General features: G+C 39.0%; 1 protein-coding gene across 1 annotated transcript; it reads left to right on the top strand.

Moving 5' to 3' along the window:
- Nucleotides 1-15,937: 15,937 nt before the first annotated feature.
- Nucleotides 15,938-17,133, top strand: LOC127800284 (uncharacterized serine-rich protein C215.13). The gene has a single exon (XM_052334810.1). It carries the CDS (start codon nt 16,062-16,064, stop codon nt 16,890-16,892), a length of 831 nt encoding a protein of 276 aa, XP_052190770.1. The 5' UTR covers nt 15,938-16,061; the 3' UTR covers nt 16,893-17,133.
- Nucleotides 17,134-17,922: the final 789 nt, after the last annotated feature.

Below are 17,922 nucleotides of genomic sequence, written 5' to 3'. Positions count from 1 at the left end.
CAAGATAGTTTATGTGATTCACCCCCTTGTGATTGTCCAAGAATAATCGAATAATCCAGGGCCCTGGGAATGTGACTTAAGAGTGTGTGCTTCTGGGTAGCTCCCAGTGATAAGCAAGTACATTCGAGTAGTCACAGATTATTGGACTAGTGATCTAAGGATGGTAGAAGTCATTTAGAAAGGTGTCAGTACATTATTCCTTTCTAAATGATGGGTGTTACGCAGAGGGGTATTTTCGTCATTACACTAGTAGGTCAAAGACATGGCATGTGCAAAATTATTCGTGGGGTCAGTGTTACCATATGGTGATAGTTGGAACACTTAGAATGACAAAATATCGCTACTAGGTAGCAGGGATATTTTGGTCATTTTAGTAGCCGTGAATAATTTGTCTTTTGGTCCCCGGGATAGCTCGATGTAACTCATGTATTTTTTAATACATTTGGCTTTGTTGGATGAATTACATTGAGAGAGAATTATTTTATTCAGAATGGTCCATAATTAATTGGACTAGAATAAAATAATAGTTCATTAGGGTTTTTAATTAATTAATTGGGCTAACCCAATTAGATATTAATTAAATGATCTTGGCTCATTAGGGTTTGGCCCACTAGGGTTTTAACCCTAGGGTTCTCCCTATATATATCTCTCTTTGGTTGTTTTTTCATTCAAGTCGTTTTTCATTCTTCTTCACCGAAGAGAGGCCACAAGTTCGAGTCATATTCCGGAAGATCGAAAGAGAGCCTCGAAGTTCTGATGCGAAGGAGCCGAAGGATCGCAGGACAGCAATCGTCTCCACCACGCGCCGTAGCTCCCGCTCATCCTGCTCCTGTTGCTCCATTCCGACCGGTAATCCGTCGTAAAAGTAAGTCTCCTAGATTCTAATCAATACGAGGAACGGTTTTGATTTTAAACCGCTTCCGCTGCGTGCTTTTGTATCCTCGTTTTTGATCCTTCACCCCCTGCGTGCAGCCAACTACCATGGCCGACGCCTACCTCCGCTGCACAACTGCTGCTGCAGTCCGGCACTACAGGCCATTGCCTCCGCTCGCTGCGGCCTCATTGAGCCTCCATTGCCGGCCATTGAAGCTCCGTCCGCTGCTGGATCTCCATCACCGAGCAACCATGTCCGCTCTCTGTGTCGCTGCTGCCGCAGGTCACCCCACCAGCCATCTCCTTCTCTTGATCTCTCTTCTCTCTTGCGAGCTCTCTTCCATGATCTCTCATTATCTCGGCTGCTCTCCCAAGCTCTCTCTCCATCTCTGTTCTGATCCATTGCCATTTCAAATATCAAAGGGGAGGAAGCTTCCTCCCCACTTTCGTGCATACACCATATATATATACATATATACTAATTACATATAAACCCCACTAATTCTCATTAATTGCACTTGAGAACCCTTAATTACACTTAGGAATTTTGATAATATCATTTGGGTCCTCCAAGACCTAAGTTAATTACCCTCAAGCCACTTAGATTCTTGATTTTCCCAAACTTAATTATCGGTATTTACTCGATAAAGGCCGATTTTGTCCCTGTGCCTACATGGGACCTCTATTCGACCCCAAAATGCCTAAGGGTTGCCTTATTCGCAAAATGGGACTACCCCTAGGGTCCCCTCAGCTTCTCGGAGGTCCCCCACAACTATTCGGTCTGGCACCCATTCGAGCTTATTTAGAATTTATTCCAAAAATTATTCCCGATCGGACTGCTTCCACCGTCATTAACCTCGTCTCGAGATGCTCACCAATCTCATGTCATCTTCCCTGGACTTCCAAGTCCCGAGGCACTCCCTGCCACCAATTTGCCAATTTTATTAATTAATTTCTCGAGATTAACTTTCGAGCTTCCCGGACAACCCGAGGTCCTGACAAAATAATCCAAATATATTTATTTTTCCAATACCATGTAATACGGGGTATTACATTCCACCCCCCTTAAAGAATTTCGCCCTCGAAATTCACTTTACCATACTCTCTTGCCCAAGACAATCATATTCTTGGGCTACATGTCAAATTCTCATGCTCGAGAATCTCATAACCTATCCATTTCTCACACTTACCTCGGGCTATACCCATTTTGAGGCTTCTCTTAGGCTTTTGGTCCCCCAACTCTCGAGGACATTTACTAACCGAATATTGCTTTGGCCTCCTGCCAAATCGCACCACTGGTCGCTGATCACGCTTGCTGCAACACTGTCCATCTCCAGATAGATTTTCTTTGCCTCGAAGCATCACTTTGCAGTCCACTTCCCATTTTCCATCAATCGAAACAAACTCTTGCTAACATTGCATCACTGATCAGTCCACCACGATTTTACGCCGATCACACATGACAACGTTTCCCCTTGCCAAACACACATGGCCACGATTTTACGCCGGTCCAACCAGTAATGTTTTAGCACTGACCATACTCTGCAATGTCACTTCTAATGCCCACAAGACACTCTGACACCCATTCTACCATGGCATACTGCCATTAATCACATGCATACATAGTTTGAGTCGATCCTCATGGCAACCTCTCATTACCGATCAATTAACCATGCTAGCACTACATGGGAAGCAACCATTTGGCCCACCCAACCAACTTCGACCATTTCATACATGGTCTTTTACCTTGACCAACCGATCCTCATTTATTGGTATAATTATGCATACTCGACATACCCAACACCATGCTAGGTAGTTACACATTTCAACCATACGTGCATTACCCGAGTCCACCTCGAGCTTAGCGATGCACACACCATTACAATCTCACCTTGAGCTTAACCATGCTCAGGCCACAACCTACTCCCAACCAGGAGCTTTCCGCATAAGCACACAGACTACTCTGGCATTCCTTTCTGGCCGATATTACACTCTAGCAGGGGTCTCATACCCATACTAGGGAACTCTTCACTGAGCAACCCCTCTTCAATTCTCTTCCCCATTTCATCTTTTATAATCAGATTCTATGCTAGGCCTTACCTTGGCTATTTAACCCTACCACGAGTCATGGATCCTACTATTGCGCTTAAAGGCGTGGAACCATTCATCAACTCTCATCATCACCCACCGTGCGTGGCACAAGTGGTCGGCATATTACAATCCGCACAATCACTTATTGCACTGCACCTGTAGGATGACTCGTGCCTTTGGTCCACACCATAACAAGCTAACATGGTTACACCCCCATTCTTGTAGTGGTCTTCTAGCCAAATTCACTCGCCCAGCTTCAATTTCATTGGGACCTTTCAAATTCTGCCATTTCTCGACAGAGCCTTATATTCTAGAGGCATAAAACTTTTCAGCCACCTTAAATCAGATTCATTCTCAATTTGTATTATACACCTGATTTAAACCATGCATAATAACTCCCCTTGTCCACCTCGACAAGGACAATACCATGACAACAACGAATTTCCTTTCATGGTCGTTTCATCTCAACTCTCACAGGACAACTTAACCCATACAACCCTAATCTTGGATTAGCTTTTCTCTACCATCTTGCCATTTCTCGAATGGCTAACTAATCCTTTGAAAACCTCCGGCTTCTCCCGAATTTTCTTTAGATCTTTTGATTCAATCAGCTCATATCACTCGGTGAGCAACCACATTGTCTCTAATGCCACCATCATCGGCTAGGACAACCTCCTGTCATTGCTTAGCGCCATATCCAGCCGCAACCACGACTCCAGAGCCACTTACGCCACTGATCGACTACTCTCACGATGCCCCACGACCATGGCCAGTGGCTGCTTACCGCTATTGCTATCAATAATTGGAGCCTTTGGTAGCCATCGGCTACCCCTAGCCGATCACCAATCGACTCCACTAGTTGCTTTTTTTCACACCCATTAACCCCTAACCACGAGGTTAAATCTTATCAATTGCCCACACTCCAAGGCATCCCTCTAGCAGTATTACTCACAGCTTTCAGGTGATTTCATGACCTAAACACCATTTTTGGGAACCAATCTCGTCCCACTAGCTCTTCTTTCGAGCTCTTGCCACTCGTTGGTGACATCTTAAATTCGCCCTTATCTTCCATCTAACCAACTCGATTAACTCTAGTCGAATCGCTCGACTCACCACCAACACAACCTTTCTCCAGGCACTACACTTGCAATCATCGACTACCGCTTCGATATAAACTCCATCCATTTAAATTCACCCCTACCATTCTTGTAGAATTCACACTTCTACTCATTGTCGTATGACTCATCTTCCTACTCAGGCACTCACCATTACGCTGGCTTTCCCCGGGTGATCCCTCCTGATAGAGTTGTAGCGCCTTAGGAAGTTTATCCCATGTTAATACCCCATGCTCAACTTTTCTTAGGAGAATATCTCAAGTTCTACCCAGGCCACATTTCAACACTACCATCTATAACCCTCGCTACGGAGTAACACTCCTTTAAGTGGCACAATTCTGCCCTGACCAACCATCTTTTATCACCTTGGATCTCTTTCTCAAAATCCGCCTGGTCTAATCACCAGGACCCGCTAAACCTTTATATTAAAGGCATACACAGCCATTAACAAAGCTTTACATCATAGTCCTCGAGCCTTACGCTCCCATCATTGCCATCAGGTGCTACCACCTAGCAACTGATCATGTGTCATCAACTGGAAACCCCTCCAGTGCCACATGAGGATACTTCCTCATTTTCGTGTCGACACATTTAGAACTAACATTAGACTGTGCAATTGCAAGCCTTCATGGATTCCTAACCATGCCTTAGCCACGTTCGGCCTACCCCAACTCACATCATAGGATTAGAGATCCCCTTACTTGAAGCCTTCACGTGCTTCAATATTCCCATCTCATGGTTGGCTTCCAATTCGTAAGTCTCGCCCTCCACGGCACTCACTTATCATTCTTAAGCCATTTACCTACTCCACCAATCAACCCATTTTCATGCATTACTGCAAGATCACACTGGGTCCATCATCTCAATTTACTTGATCAATTTCGATCAAATTTAATCACAACTGCGTTAGCATCCTTTAGCAAGGAGCATCACCACACATCTTATTATCACACCACAAGATATTACCCAATCGATTCAGAAACCTTCTAACTTCCATGACAAACTAAAGGCACTACCACGATACTTCAACCCTCATAGAAATTTAGGTCTGGCCCAAACATAACCTACAGCATACCCCAGGTCTTCGACGTCTAATCGTCTCCACCATAGATAGGTTACTCCACATAGAGGGCTGCAGTCCCTCCTGTGAACTAACCGTCTATATCTAATGGTCCTTAGCATTAGACCCGTCAACGGTAGGCATCAACCGTAGCGTTATTCCCACGCTAGACCCGTTTCTTTTTCCCGGGTTTCTTTCTTAAACATCTCGAGACGCTATAACACCTTAACATTCGCTAAACCACCTCAACACTACTTATTATTAACAGCTGAGTTGTGGAACTAACCACTGCTTTCGTCACCCCTACCATGCATCTCACAGATCTTTAGCCCCTGACCATCTGCATAATCACTGTGTTGCCCTGTGTTTTAGGTGAGCCAACACCTGGCCCTCATTATCGTGTCACTCCCATACACTGGCCCAACACTGGTTCCCTATCGCGTTGCCCTGTGCTTCAGAGAGTCAACACTTGGTCATCATTACCGTGTTGCTCCCATACACTAGCCCAACAACAGTTCCTAATAGCATGGCTCGAGTCCAACACTGATCTGCTTCGCACCTCATAGTGTGACTCTAAGCCTTCCGATTCCACCTTTGATATCGAACTCGGCATGGCTACCCTGCCACGCTCACAGCCATTCTTCCCACCAAGCTCCCTACTCGGCTACTAATCTATTGGAATATTTCTGCGTTCCGCGATTCTTCCTTAGGACTACTCTAGTTGTCCTATCCCTTGCAGGAGATTATCGATCTCATCTGACCAAATCTCCTAAGGTGCTGCTCCAGATCTTTGGTATCGGACCGTCACCTACAATTCACTAAGTTGCTCAGGCCCATAGGCCACTTACCCTCAACGCTAGCCAACTCATTAGTCCTCTACCACACGGTCCATAGCATCAGATCCGTGACATCGAGCCTTGCACCCATAGCATCAAAGCTACTTAAAGCCTCCCTGAGCTATGATGGTTCCACCACCATCTTACCAAAGCCATCTTACTTGGTTATCCTTGCCTTGATAACCTCAAGCTTATACCATGAGCCCCACTCCTTAGGACTCTACATTTTTTTACTGCTTAAGAGACTCTCAAACCACTTCACATCTTGAGGCCTCATGATCTTACCCCACAAGATCATACCTCACGACTCTCACTCAACATTTGAAAACTCAAACTTTCCATGATAATGGATCCAAATCCATCATGATTCATTTCACCACCTGGCTCATCCCAAAGCTTGATTATCAATGATCTCTGAATTCACAACCGACACACTGAGCCTACCTCAAGCTCTGGCACCCATAACCCAAGGCACTTGCCATTACCCTCCAGGTAAATTGAGACCTCTCGTCTCTCCTTGCACACTCATGAACGCATTCAGTCACTACGCTCTTCCTGGCCTTCCCACACGCCTCGCTCGGGCTTCCATGACTTGGAACTAAAATTTCGGGGCCTCCACATTGCTCACCATGCCCCTGCCTACTTGGCATCCAAAGTAGGCATTTCCTGCGCGCGCATAACCCATGGATGTCCTGTTGCCACAATTCACTACCCTCGGACTACACACCGCTCATACCCTTCATTGGGTGACCTCCGCGTCTCCCATCAAGGATCTCGTAACCTTAGGCGTCATTCCCGACCCCAAGCTTCACAATGAGGGTCTAGTCACCTCTCATCTCCCGACCTTAGGCATCCTACCAGACTCCAAGTGTCACCATGAGAGTTTAATTGGCCCCCCATTCATCATTCACATGAACAGTCACTTGGCCTTTCACAACTAGGACATGCATAGATATGCCCTAGGCATATCCCCTCCAAGATCATCATAAAAAAATGATCACATCGCATCACATACATCTAGTATCCTGACTCCCCTTAGAGTTCTTTTGGATTCTACTTACGTCATACCTTCACTGGCCATGACATACAGATGCATTACATGCACACTCCCCATAGAGCCTTACTACAATTAACCTTACCCCCTTCCTGGGGCTTACCACATATCTCGCTGACAACTCATTTCCTTGAGCCCCGAGCTAACTCCCACTTTAGCTCACTCTGTCTCAAGCGCACAAGCCTTACTGCACCACTTCCAAGGGACAACTCTATTCCCTCGAACATGCTTGGTAAATCCCTAACATAGGGACGCTCCACTAATCGCCTCCCGGACTAGTCATGCTTTGGCTTCGTGTCCCCGCATAAGCCTCAACACTTCAATCTCAAGGAGTCCTCATCCTTAGAACATACCATACACCCAAATTCCAATATTCAGGTTTTCCTAACACTGACACCCACACTTGGGTTTTAGGTTCCTCTTACTCAACTTGTATAACCCTTACGGGTATATCATATCAACCTAGGGTATTTTCTCATTGCTAGAGCAGGAATATCCGAGCATACCCTCAAAGCAATCACAGGCCTCAACGCCTTGACCCCATCCCTTAGGGCCCTCAGACCACATGTCCAACTTTTAAGGTTATCGGATCAATCTCACCTCAAAATCTCGAGACCACAAACCAACTATTCTCGACCCCAACTCAGCAATTAGGACATGCCGACTCATATCCGAATCATGCCAGATAATCCCCGACTCAAAACTTTGGCAATCGCTCACATCAATCACTTAATTGACCATACATAACGTTCCAACACACTAGCCTTCCCCACTCGTATAGCTAGCTATGCTCTGATACCAACTGTAACGACCCGCTCCAACTTATGGGCGCCACCGGTAAATAATCAACAGAATTACTCTCCATACGAACCACAACTGAAGGGTTGGACTATGTTTCAATAGGAAACGACCTAGGTGGGAACTAGGCTTCGTCCTTCCCTTCGCTCCACTCAGGAATTGGTCCCAACTCAAACAAGAAAACATAGCGGACCGAGACCCGAAACCCGAGTGAGCTTCACCTCTCTTCAACTTGCCTCATAGCAAGCCAAAGGTGACCCAGGCACAAAGCTAGCATAATAACACTTCGCTGAGTATTGGGGATTTATGAGAACATACCTCGCTGATCTTTACTCGATCCGAACTTGGCTTCAACAACTAAAACCACATATAAATCACCCAGACTCATAATCATCTATCACACTATTATTATTACAACTAGATACCTCTAATTCTCAATAACGCTTACATACAAGCACATGAATACATATAAGAAAATATAGGAGAATACACATCCACACATCTCGGGCAACAATGCTAGTTGCCACAACAGTCTCCCGGCACCATCCCTGTTTGCATTTGGTCTTTCATCATCTACAACATGAGGTAAAACCTCATGAGTCATAAAGACTTAATAAGGGTGCAATGCATGTAAGTATGAATATAACCATGTTTATGCATGCCAAATGCATGCAAATGAGGTTAGGCCCATTCATCCTCACAACCCACCAAGGTTTAAGGCATCAACCTATCAGCCCCCACAACACTAGTCCTCCATATGGCCATAGGTCCACTAGATCTCATATCGCGCAAGTGATAACAACTACATACAAATGCTACATAAAAATATTATCAAACATATTTACTAACTTGCAAGGCCACCTCCACATGGCGCCATCCCTTACATGGCTAAAATCCTCTTCTGCCTCGGCACGAACTCCAGCCTGAACGTTGAACTCTTCTAGGATCACCGCCTTCCTGGTCAAACTAGATGCCACACAAACCTATTTACATCAAGCATTAATCTAGAGCCTATGATTCTGCCACACACCGCAAAACCACTCATCAACACTACATCCAAACAACGCCAACCACGGCATAAACCAACTATCCACAACTTTCCAAACAACTCCGACATAGGGTTTAATCCAATAAATAATTATTCCATATCATCTCGCATAATGAAATTGACTTGAAAAGAAATTATAAATTTACCTTAACTAATCCAGGGAGAAAATCGATCAGACGCCCACACCGGCGTTGCCTTCTTGACTGCCATCTCATGCCCAAAATCCCATTTTCGAGCTTTCAGTATGCTCCACGAGCCTCGCAATAATTTCCAGAACTTTTTCAAAATTTTCTACCATTTTTCCTCCAATTTCTCCATTATTTCCTTATTTTCTTTTTATTTCTTTTATTTCTTTTTTTTATTTTTCCTTTTCTTCCATGCTCTTTCCCGTGCGTGTCTCCTTCCTCTGTTCTTTTTTTTCTTCTTCTTCTCACGCACTCGCGCACAGCAGCTTACTTGCGCACGCCAACTGTCGCTGTCCGCCGCTCACCCCATCACCACCACGCGCAGAACCACCGGCCATCGTCGCCTCCGGCGGAAGCCACCACCATCAAGCCCCCCTGCGCGCAGCCAACTGCCATGGCCGACTCCTACCTCCGCTACGCAGCCGCTGCTGCAGTCCGGCACTGCCGGCCATTGCCTCCACTCGCCACGGCCTCATTTAGCCTCCATTGCCGGCCATTGAAGCTCCATCCGCTGCTGGATCTCCATCACCGAGCAACCATGGCCTCTCTCTACGTCCCTACTGCCACAGTTCACCCCACCAGCCATCTCTTTCTCTCGATCTCTCTTCTCTCTCGCGAGCTCTCTCCCACAATCTCTCATTCTCTCGATCTCTCGGCTGCTCTCTCGAGCTCTCTCTCCCTTTCTGTTTTGATCCATTGCCATTTCAAATATCAGAGGGGAGGAAGCTTCCTCCCCACTTTCACGCATACACCATATATATACATATATACTAATTACATGTAAACCCCACTAATTCTCATTAATTGCACTTGAGAACCCTTAATTCCACTTAGAAATTTTGATAATATCATTTGGGCTCTCCAAGACCTAAGTTAATTACCCTCAAGCCACTTAGATTCTTGATTTTCCCAAAGTTAATTACTGGTATTTACTCGATAAAGGCCGATTTTGTCCCTATGCCTACACGGGACCTCTATTCGACCCGAAAACGCCTAAGGGTTGCCTTATTCGCAAAATCAGACCACCCCTAGGGTCCTCTCAACTTCCTGGAAGTCCCCCACAACCATTCGATACTGGCACCCATTCGAGCTTATTTAGAATTTATTCTGAAAATTATTCTCGATCAGACTGTTTTTACCGTCATTAATCTCGTCTCGAGATGCTCACCAATCTCATGCCCTCTTCCCTGGACATCCAAGTCCCAAGCCACTCCCTACCGCCAATTTGGCAATTTTATTAATTAATTTCTTGAGATTGACTTTCGGGCTTCTCGGACCACCCGAGATCCTGATAAAATAATCCAAATATATTTATTTTTCCAATACCACGTAATACGGGGTATTATGTAGAGGGATATACATGCTACCCTTAATGAGGCTTCTAATTGATGATGATGTGCTTGAGTTCTTGGGATGAAATATATTGTTTGTTCGGGATGTGGCTTAAGCTTTGAGACCATGCATGGTGGCAAAGTAATCCCTTAGATCCATGATAAAGGAAATTACTTTTCAAGGGGAAAACGACCTTATAAATGGCTTGAGGAGCTCGATGTGAAATACCAACATTAATACCTTAAGGGAAGCTGGGTGGTCGATGGCCATTTGGGGGTTAAGTAATACAAACAAACATTAGGTAATCTGAACATAGAGTATGAATTCGAAGTATAGATCTAATTGAGAGGTTAAGAGGTAAGGGTGAACAAGAGATTGGGGTGGGGTTTCATATCTGGGAATATAGATTTGACCTTGGTGGTTGAGAGATGGTACTAAGCGACAATGAGAAGATGCATGGAGATGTTGGTGGTGGTGATAAGATGGCATTTCGGGGTTGTATTGACTACCTTACCATGCATGTTGAACTGGGGAAATGGTAAGGGAAAGATTGACTTAGATGGGGTGACTAAGAAACAAGCACAGCGGTGAGGGACAAGTTGAATAGGGACGATAGTCAAGATGAGGCTTTGAAAAGGAGACAAGAATGAGTGAGTGATTCAAGCTAATATGGTGGGCACTGGTAAGTGATTAGGGAGCTTTAGTTTTGTGATTTGGGGGGGATAATGGTTGAGTGAGTTGCTAAGGAAGATGAACATAAGATATGAATTGTTAGGATGAGGTGGTGATTTTGAAGTTAATGGTGGCTTTGGGTGGCTTAGTGATGATAGCTTTATTGTCAATGATGAAGAAGGAGATAAATTGACTCTTGCTGGCACAAGAAGGCATCCGACTCTCCATGAAAGAAACCCTAGAGAAAGGAAAAGGGAATTAATTGAATTAACTAAACTACACAATCACACTTTAGACCAACAACAAAATTTCTTAGCCAAAAAAGAAAAAACAAATAATAAAACTTTACAACAACCAGAATCCATATATTATTTGTCATTAATAAATTAGATAAAAGATATTTTCTACTTTTACTTTTATTTCATCTACAAATTTTTGCTTTGCAACACCATAGAAAAATAAAATTTGATTCCATGAAAATATTTTTAAATTTTGACTAAATATTAACTGCTAAATGCAATTAAAATTTTTTGCTATTTCTGCTAAATATTTTTTTGGCAACAAGTAAATAATTGTTTAAAGAAAGATAAATATTTTAAAGGAGTGCACGCACTACAAAAAAACGGGTTTATTGCGGCGGTTTTTTTGCGGCGATTTTGAAAACCGCCGCAAAACATGGAATTTTGCGGCGGTTTTTCAACCGCTGCAAAATAGTTTTTTTGCGGCGGTTTATACAACATTTTGCGGCGGTTTTGAAAAATCATCGCCAAATTAATTAATTTTAAATAAAAAATTGAATTTAGCGGCGGTTTCGACAAAACCGCCGCTAAATAAAATTGAAAAATAAATGCTGCAACGGTTTTAAATAACCGCCGCAAAAATTTAGAAATTTAAAAATAAAAATTAAATTTTGCGGCGTTTTTAACAAAATCGCCGCCGAAATAATTAATAAAAAAATTCAAAAAGATTGAATTTAGCGGCGGTTTTGATAAAACCGCCGCTAAATTCATTAATAAATAAAATTGAAAAATAAATTTTGCGGCGGTTTTAAATAACCGTCGCAAAATTTAGAAATTAAAAAATAAAAAATTAAATTTAGCGGCGGTTTGGTCAAAAACCGCCGCCAAATTCAGAAATTAAAAAAATAAAAAAATAAATTTCAAAAAAAATTAATAATTTAAAATTAAAATTAAATTAAATATTGCAATATAATCTAAATTTTTAAATTTTTTAATCAATTAATTTATTTAATTTAATTTTAAATAATTTATTTATTTTAAATTTATCAATTAAATAATATATAAAATGTAAATTTATCAGTTAATTTATCAATTAAATTTTTAATTTATCAATTAATTTTTTTCCCTTTCAAATTTATAAAATGTAAAATTTTAAAATATTAATTTATAAAATATAAATTTTTTATCTATAAATATAGAAATTAAATTCTAAATATATAAATTATTATATTTCATGTGCATAAAATATAAAATAAAATATATATACATGTAAACTAATTTATATAAAAATTTATAAATTAAAATATATATTAAATGTATAATAATTAACTATTTGTAATAGTTATTATATGAATTATATTTTTTTAATGGGAAAAAGTATATTAAAATTGAATTGAATAATATTTAGAGAATATATATATAAATACTATTCTTATATTGAAAAGATGATATAAATATTTTTAAATTGATGATAGAGTCAAGAAAAACACATCAAATCTCAAAAAACTTGTTATATCACGTAATTTTATAATAACTTTTTGAATTAAAAATAACAATACATCTAATATGATCAGAATGTACATTTCTCTATATAATATACAAAAATCTCTATATATATAGTATACATCAAACATGACTTTGATTAATAATATATTTAGTATTATCTTTATCTATATTGTGTGTTGATTAATCAATAAATGCAATGCATTGTGTTGTGTTTGATTAATTAAGCATTACAATGTTTGATTAATCATAAATATATATGAATTAATTTAAATCCATATGGTCGAGACATGAAGTTAAAAAAACACCAATAGTATCAATGGTTGAGATCAAATACTCAACATATTTTCTCCCCAAAACCATCCCATCCCCCATCACCTCACAAGTATCATAACCACTATCAGAGAGACAGGCGGCGAGACAGCCAGTCACTTCCCCAAATCCATGGCATGGTTACTTCCTTTTCGATTTTTTCTTTTAACACTCTCTTTACTTCAAATGTCTCTTGTCACAACCATAGCCACAGCCACTAAGTTCTTTGTACTCAACGCTCAGATGGCTTGCAATAGTGTAAGTTTTAAAAAACTTAATTAGGCTTAATCCAAAAGAACTTGACCAGGCTTAATCCGTGAATTAAGTTTTACAAATTATTTTATTTTAGCGGCGGTTTCAAAACCGCCGCTAAAACGAAAAATAAACCGCCGTTATTTTTTTTACAAATTATTTTATTTCAGCGGCAGTTTCAAAACCGCCGCTAAAATAAAAAAAACCGCCGTTATTTTTTACAAATTATTTTATTTTAGCGGCGGTTTCAAAACCGTCGCTATTTTTTTACAAATTATTTTATTTCAGCGGCGATTTCAAAACCGCCGCTAAAACAAAAAAAAAATCGCCGTTATTTTTTACAAATTATTTTATTTTAGCGGCGGTTTTAAAACCGCCGCTAAAATGAAAAGAAAACCACCATTATTTTTTACAAATTACTTTATTTCACCGGCGGTTATATAACCGGCGCTAAAAATCAAAATAAAACCGCCGCTAATTATTTTAACAATTGTTTTATTTTAGCGGCGGTTTCTTTAAACCGCTGCGAAATATGATTTTAGCGGCGGTTAAATAACCGCCGCTAAAAATAAAATACTCACTAAAAATATTAGCGGCGGTTTGCTAAACCGCCGCGAAAGTTCAATTAGCAACGGTTTAAAAAACCGCCGCTGGAAATAAAAAAATATCTAAATATTTAGCGGCGGTTACTAAACCGCCGCTAATTGTTTATAAAACCGCCGCTTAATGTCAGACTTAGCGACGATTTGTAAACCGCCGCAAAAAACAACATTTAGCGGCAGTTATTCCAGCGGTTGTTGAAAATCGCCGCTAAATACCTCACGACGGCTGTATTAGCATTTTGCGGCGGTTAAAAACCGCCGCTAAATAACAAAAAAATCGCCGCTAAAATGCTATTTTTTTGTATTGACATATATACAGAGTCGTATATGAATAAACTTGCAGCAACTTAGAGAAGACTCATGGCATAGGGCTGGCCCTCAACATTGGGGAATCACGCCCATGCCGCATACAAACTAGTGGATTGTAGGGTCATTATTTGAAGTATAATTATAAATATATATTATAATAACTACCTATAATGAATATGAGAAGATAAGAAAATTTTAGGAACACGAGAAATTCCTACAAATATCATAAATAGAATCAAACGGATAATTGTAAAAATAAAATAAATTAATAATTGGGAAATAAGAATTTTAGGCTGTGTTATCTTTGGTTTTTAATTTTCAATTTTAAATTTTAAATTTATTTTTAATTTTCTGTTTTGATAGTCTTTTTTTAAAAAATTAAAAACGTATTTTTTTTATCATTTTAGAAAATTATTTCTTTAAATAGAAAATTAGAAAACGCGTTCTATTTAAAATTTTGAAAATAATTTTTAATGATATTTTATTCAATAAATTTGATTATTTAGTAAATTAAAAATATTTAATATTAATATATTATTAAAAATGTATATATATATTTTATAGTTAATGAATTTTGTAATATTTTTCTATTATAATAATAAAATATGAATAAATAAGTAAATAAATATATTTTGAGTTTAGAGTTTGTTTTGAAATGGAAACATTCAAAATAACTTTTTATTGTTTTGAGTTTTCTTTATATATATTTTTTTTCAAAAATACATTTTTAAAAATAACAAAAAAACATGTTTTCATTATTTTAAAAAATTAAAAACTAAAAATGACTTGAAAATAATAAAGGGAACGCAACCTTAATTTTTAATTTAACAATTCCGGCCAACTTTAGTTAAGAATCTAATTTCAATTCTTACACTTTTATTATTGAAACACAAGAATTCATTAACATTTCAATCATCAAAAGTTTTCCATGTTTCAATACACATTGTTAGGGCACAAAATAGAAAACCCAAAAAAGTAAAACCCAAGAACATCTTCAGTTATAGAAAATATTTCTTAATTTTTTAACTCTAATTTTTTTATTCAATGAATAAATATCCAATTATAAAATAGAAAATGTAATTTTCTAACTTTTTTAATTTTATACTATGAATTGGAAAACATGAAAAAATGATTTCTAGATTTTCTAAAATAATTATTATTTATTTTTGAAACATAAATAAATGTTAGAATAAATTTAATTATAAAGTTATAGTTAAAAATTAAAAAATATTTTCTATAACTGAACCACCTATAAGTGAGTTATTTATTTTATTTTTTTTGTAAATAATAAGGGAGTTAATTTTGTTGTTTCTCATTTCGAAGTATAAATTCATTAATCTCTTGTTATAACTAAAACTAATATAACCACGAAGACATTAATTTCCTAACCAAAATTTAAACCTAAAGAACTGAAACCCTACCTAGTGCAGATGCTCTGGAAATGAATCCGCTAGGTTCAAAATAACATAGTACATTAAATTCCCCACCTTGAATTCCACCAATAAATTGGTCTCTGTAAAGTTGATCTGAAACATCATCAACAAAAGCCAGCCACCTTCTCACTTTAATTTCTCTATGTAGCCGTTATGCCAACGGATATATGTATTATCCCCGGCGGCAACCCAATTCAAAAGCTCTTTAACTCCAAAAGCAAAAGCCACCAACCAACCAACTTTCCCTTCTTCCCACACCCTCACTATATGTATATATAAACACCAAGGCCTCCCATTCCTAATCCTTTAATTAATTCTTCATTAATTCTCTTTAATTGCAGCTAGCAATGGGATCTTGCATTAGCAAATGCAGCCGCAAGAGAAAGAGGGAGGAAGAATCAGTCACTGTTCAAGACAAGCTGGTAATTTCTCAAGCTCCATTAGCTATGAATTTCCCTCCCAAGATCTCAACTAAACAAAATGTGGTGCAGCCTCTCTCCCCTTCTTCTACTTCCACTTCTTCCGATTCTTCGCTTTCTTGCACTATTCGTACTAACACAAGCGCCCCGTGTTCTATCGCATCCACCTTATCATCTTCCTCTTCGTGCCTGTCCTCAACCCTGAGCTCGAAGGAGCGGTCCTTTTCCAACGAGTTCCTCTGGGCTTGTGTTAAGGAGAACCCGCAAATAATTTACACGGATCTGGCCAAGGGGAGCCCTCAAAAGACGGTTCCCACAAAGGCTCCACTGGCCAAGAAGCTAGGTACTTCAACTGCCCAGAAGAGAGCTAGGGCAAGCTCGCCAACTCTTTCCAGGCAGAAGAGCTTCAGGAGGGACCACACAACCGAGAGGCCTAATAATTCGCCGTCGTATTCTCTTCCAAATAGGGCTTTGAGGTCGCCATCTCCAAGTAGAAGATTCACAAACAGTACAGCAAAGGAAAGCTGTTCCAGGAGTACTACTACTTCTACAATATCTAGGGCAAGCCCAAAGGGAGTAAATCTCAGGCCACCAAGTCCAAGCAAGAGCAATTTCAGTAAGGAATTAAGGCCGTGTTTGGTGAACAGAGAGATGTCCAGTGCTTACAGGAATATTAATGGTGGAGAAGTGGTGTCTAAGCAAGACATGGAGGACATTGATAACCCTCTCATTGCCTTGGACTGTTTCATCTTTCTTTGATGTTTATGATGTTTATATATATATATATATAGAGAGAGAGAGAGAGAGAGAGAGAGGTTTAATCTTTTTCGTTTTCAAATTTCTTTTCATATATACATTCATACATATGTGTATATGTTCTAGAACAAGTTTGAGTGATCATCTATATATAGGTCAAATTAAATTCTTTGGTTTTATTGTGCTTGAGGAATGAGAGACTTTTGTTCATTTCTTTTGGGAAACATTCATTTGGTAGTGGATATCAGGCATGTGTTATAATGAGTTGAATCCCTCTCAGTTCTTTTTGTTCTAAATATCTCTGCATTCTATTTCAATTAATTAATATTGCAGGAGTATCCATATATATACATATATATATATAACTGGGTTAATATTTAAAAAGCAAAGTATACAAAAAAATTTAATTACAATCATGCTGCAATCTTAAGTCAAAGTATCAAATATACGTTTATCTACTCAAGGGCATGGCAAATCTTATGCATATTCCTCGCTAGCTTTGCCAATAGAGAGAAAGTTATTTTTTTTTAATCAGCTTTACCATATTCTAAGAGAAAAGAAGAAGCTATTTTTGTTGGTTGAACATGTAATTTCTATTTATGTTAAACGAATATATAACTTTTTAGTCATGAAAAATAAATTTTACTTTTGTTACCAATATCTATCAAAGTATTATATGTTTCTAAATTTTTTATTATAACACTATTATGCTAATCTATGATTAAAAATTTCGATAGCCTATATATACATATATGTATATTTTGGGATTCTATAAAACCAAACATGGTAAGTGTAAAAAATATAGATTGCCTCAATAAGTGGGGTGCACAGGAATGAAGCCTAAGTTAAAAGATTTTTTTTTTTTTTTTAAAAAAAAGGCACGATGCACTACAATTAAATTATACATGCTAGGGTAAAATATCCTATATTGTTTTGAATGTTGAACTTTTAGTTTAGACATTTCTTAAATTTTTTTTGCCAATAGGTCTCTAAACTTTTCCTAGTTAACCACGATATCCTCTTCCTAGTTAAA

The sequence above is a fragment of the Diospyros lotus genome, chromosome 4, assembly GCF_014633365.1.
Source record: "Diospyros lotus cultivar Yz01 chromosome 4, ASM1463336v1, whole genome shotgun sequence".
NCBI classification, from domain to species: Eukaryota; Viridiplantae; Streptophyta; class Magnoliopsida; order Ericales; family Ebenaceae; genus Diospyros; species Diospyros lotus.
This window is presented reverse-complemented; position numbering and strand designations above follow the sequence as displayed.

Coding starts and splice junctions, on each gene's coding strand:
- LOC127800284 (XM_052334810.1), top strand. CDS start 16,062: ATGGGATCTTGCATTAGCAAATGCAGCCGCAAGAGAAAGAGGGAGGAA.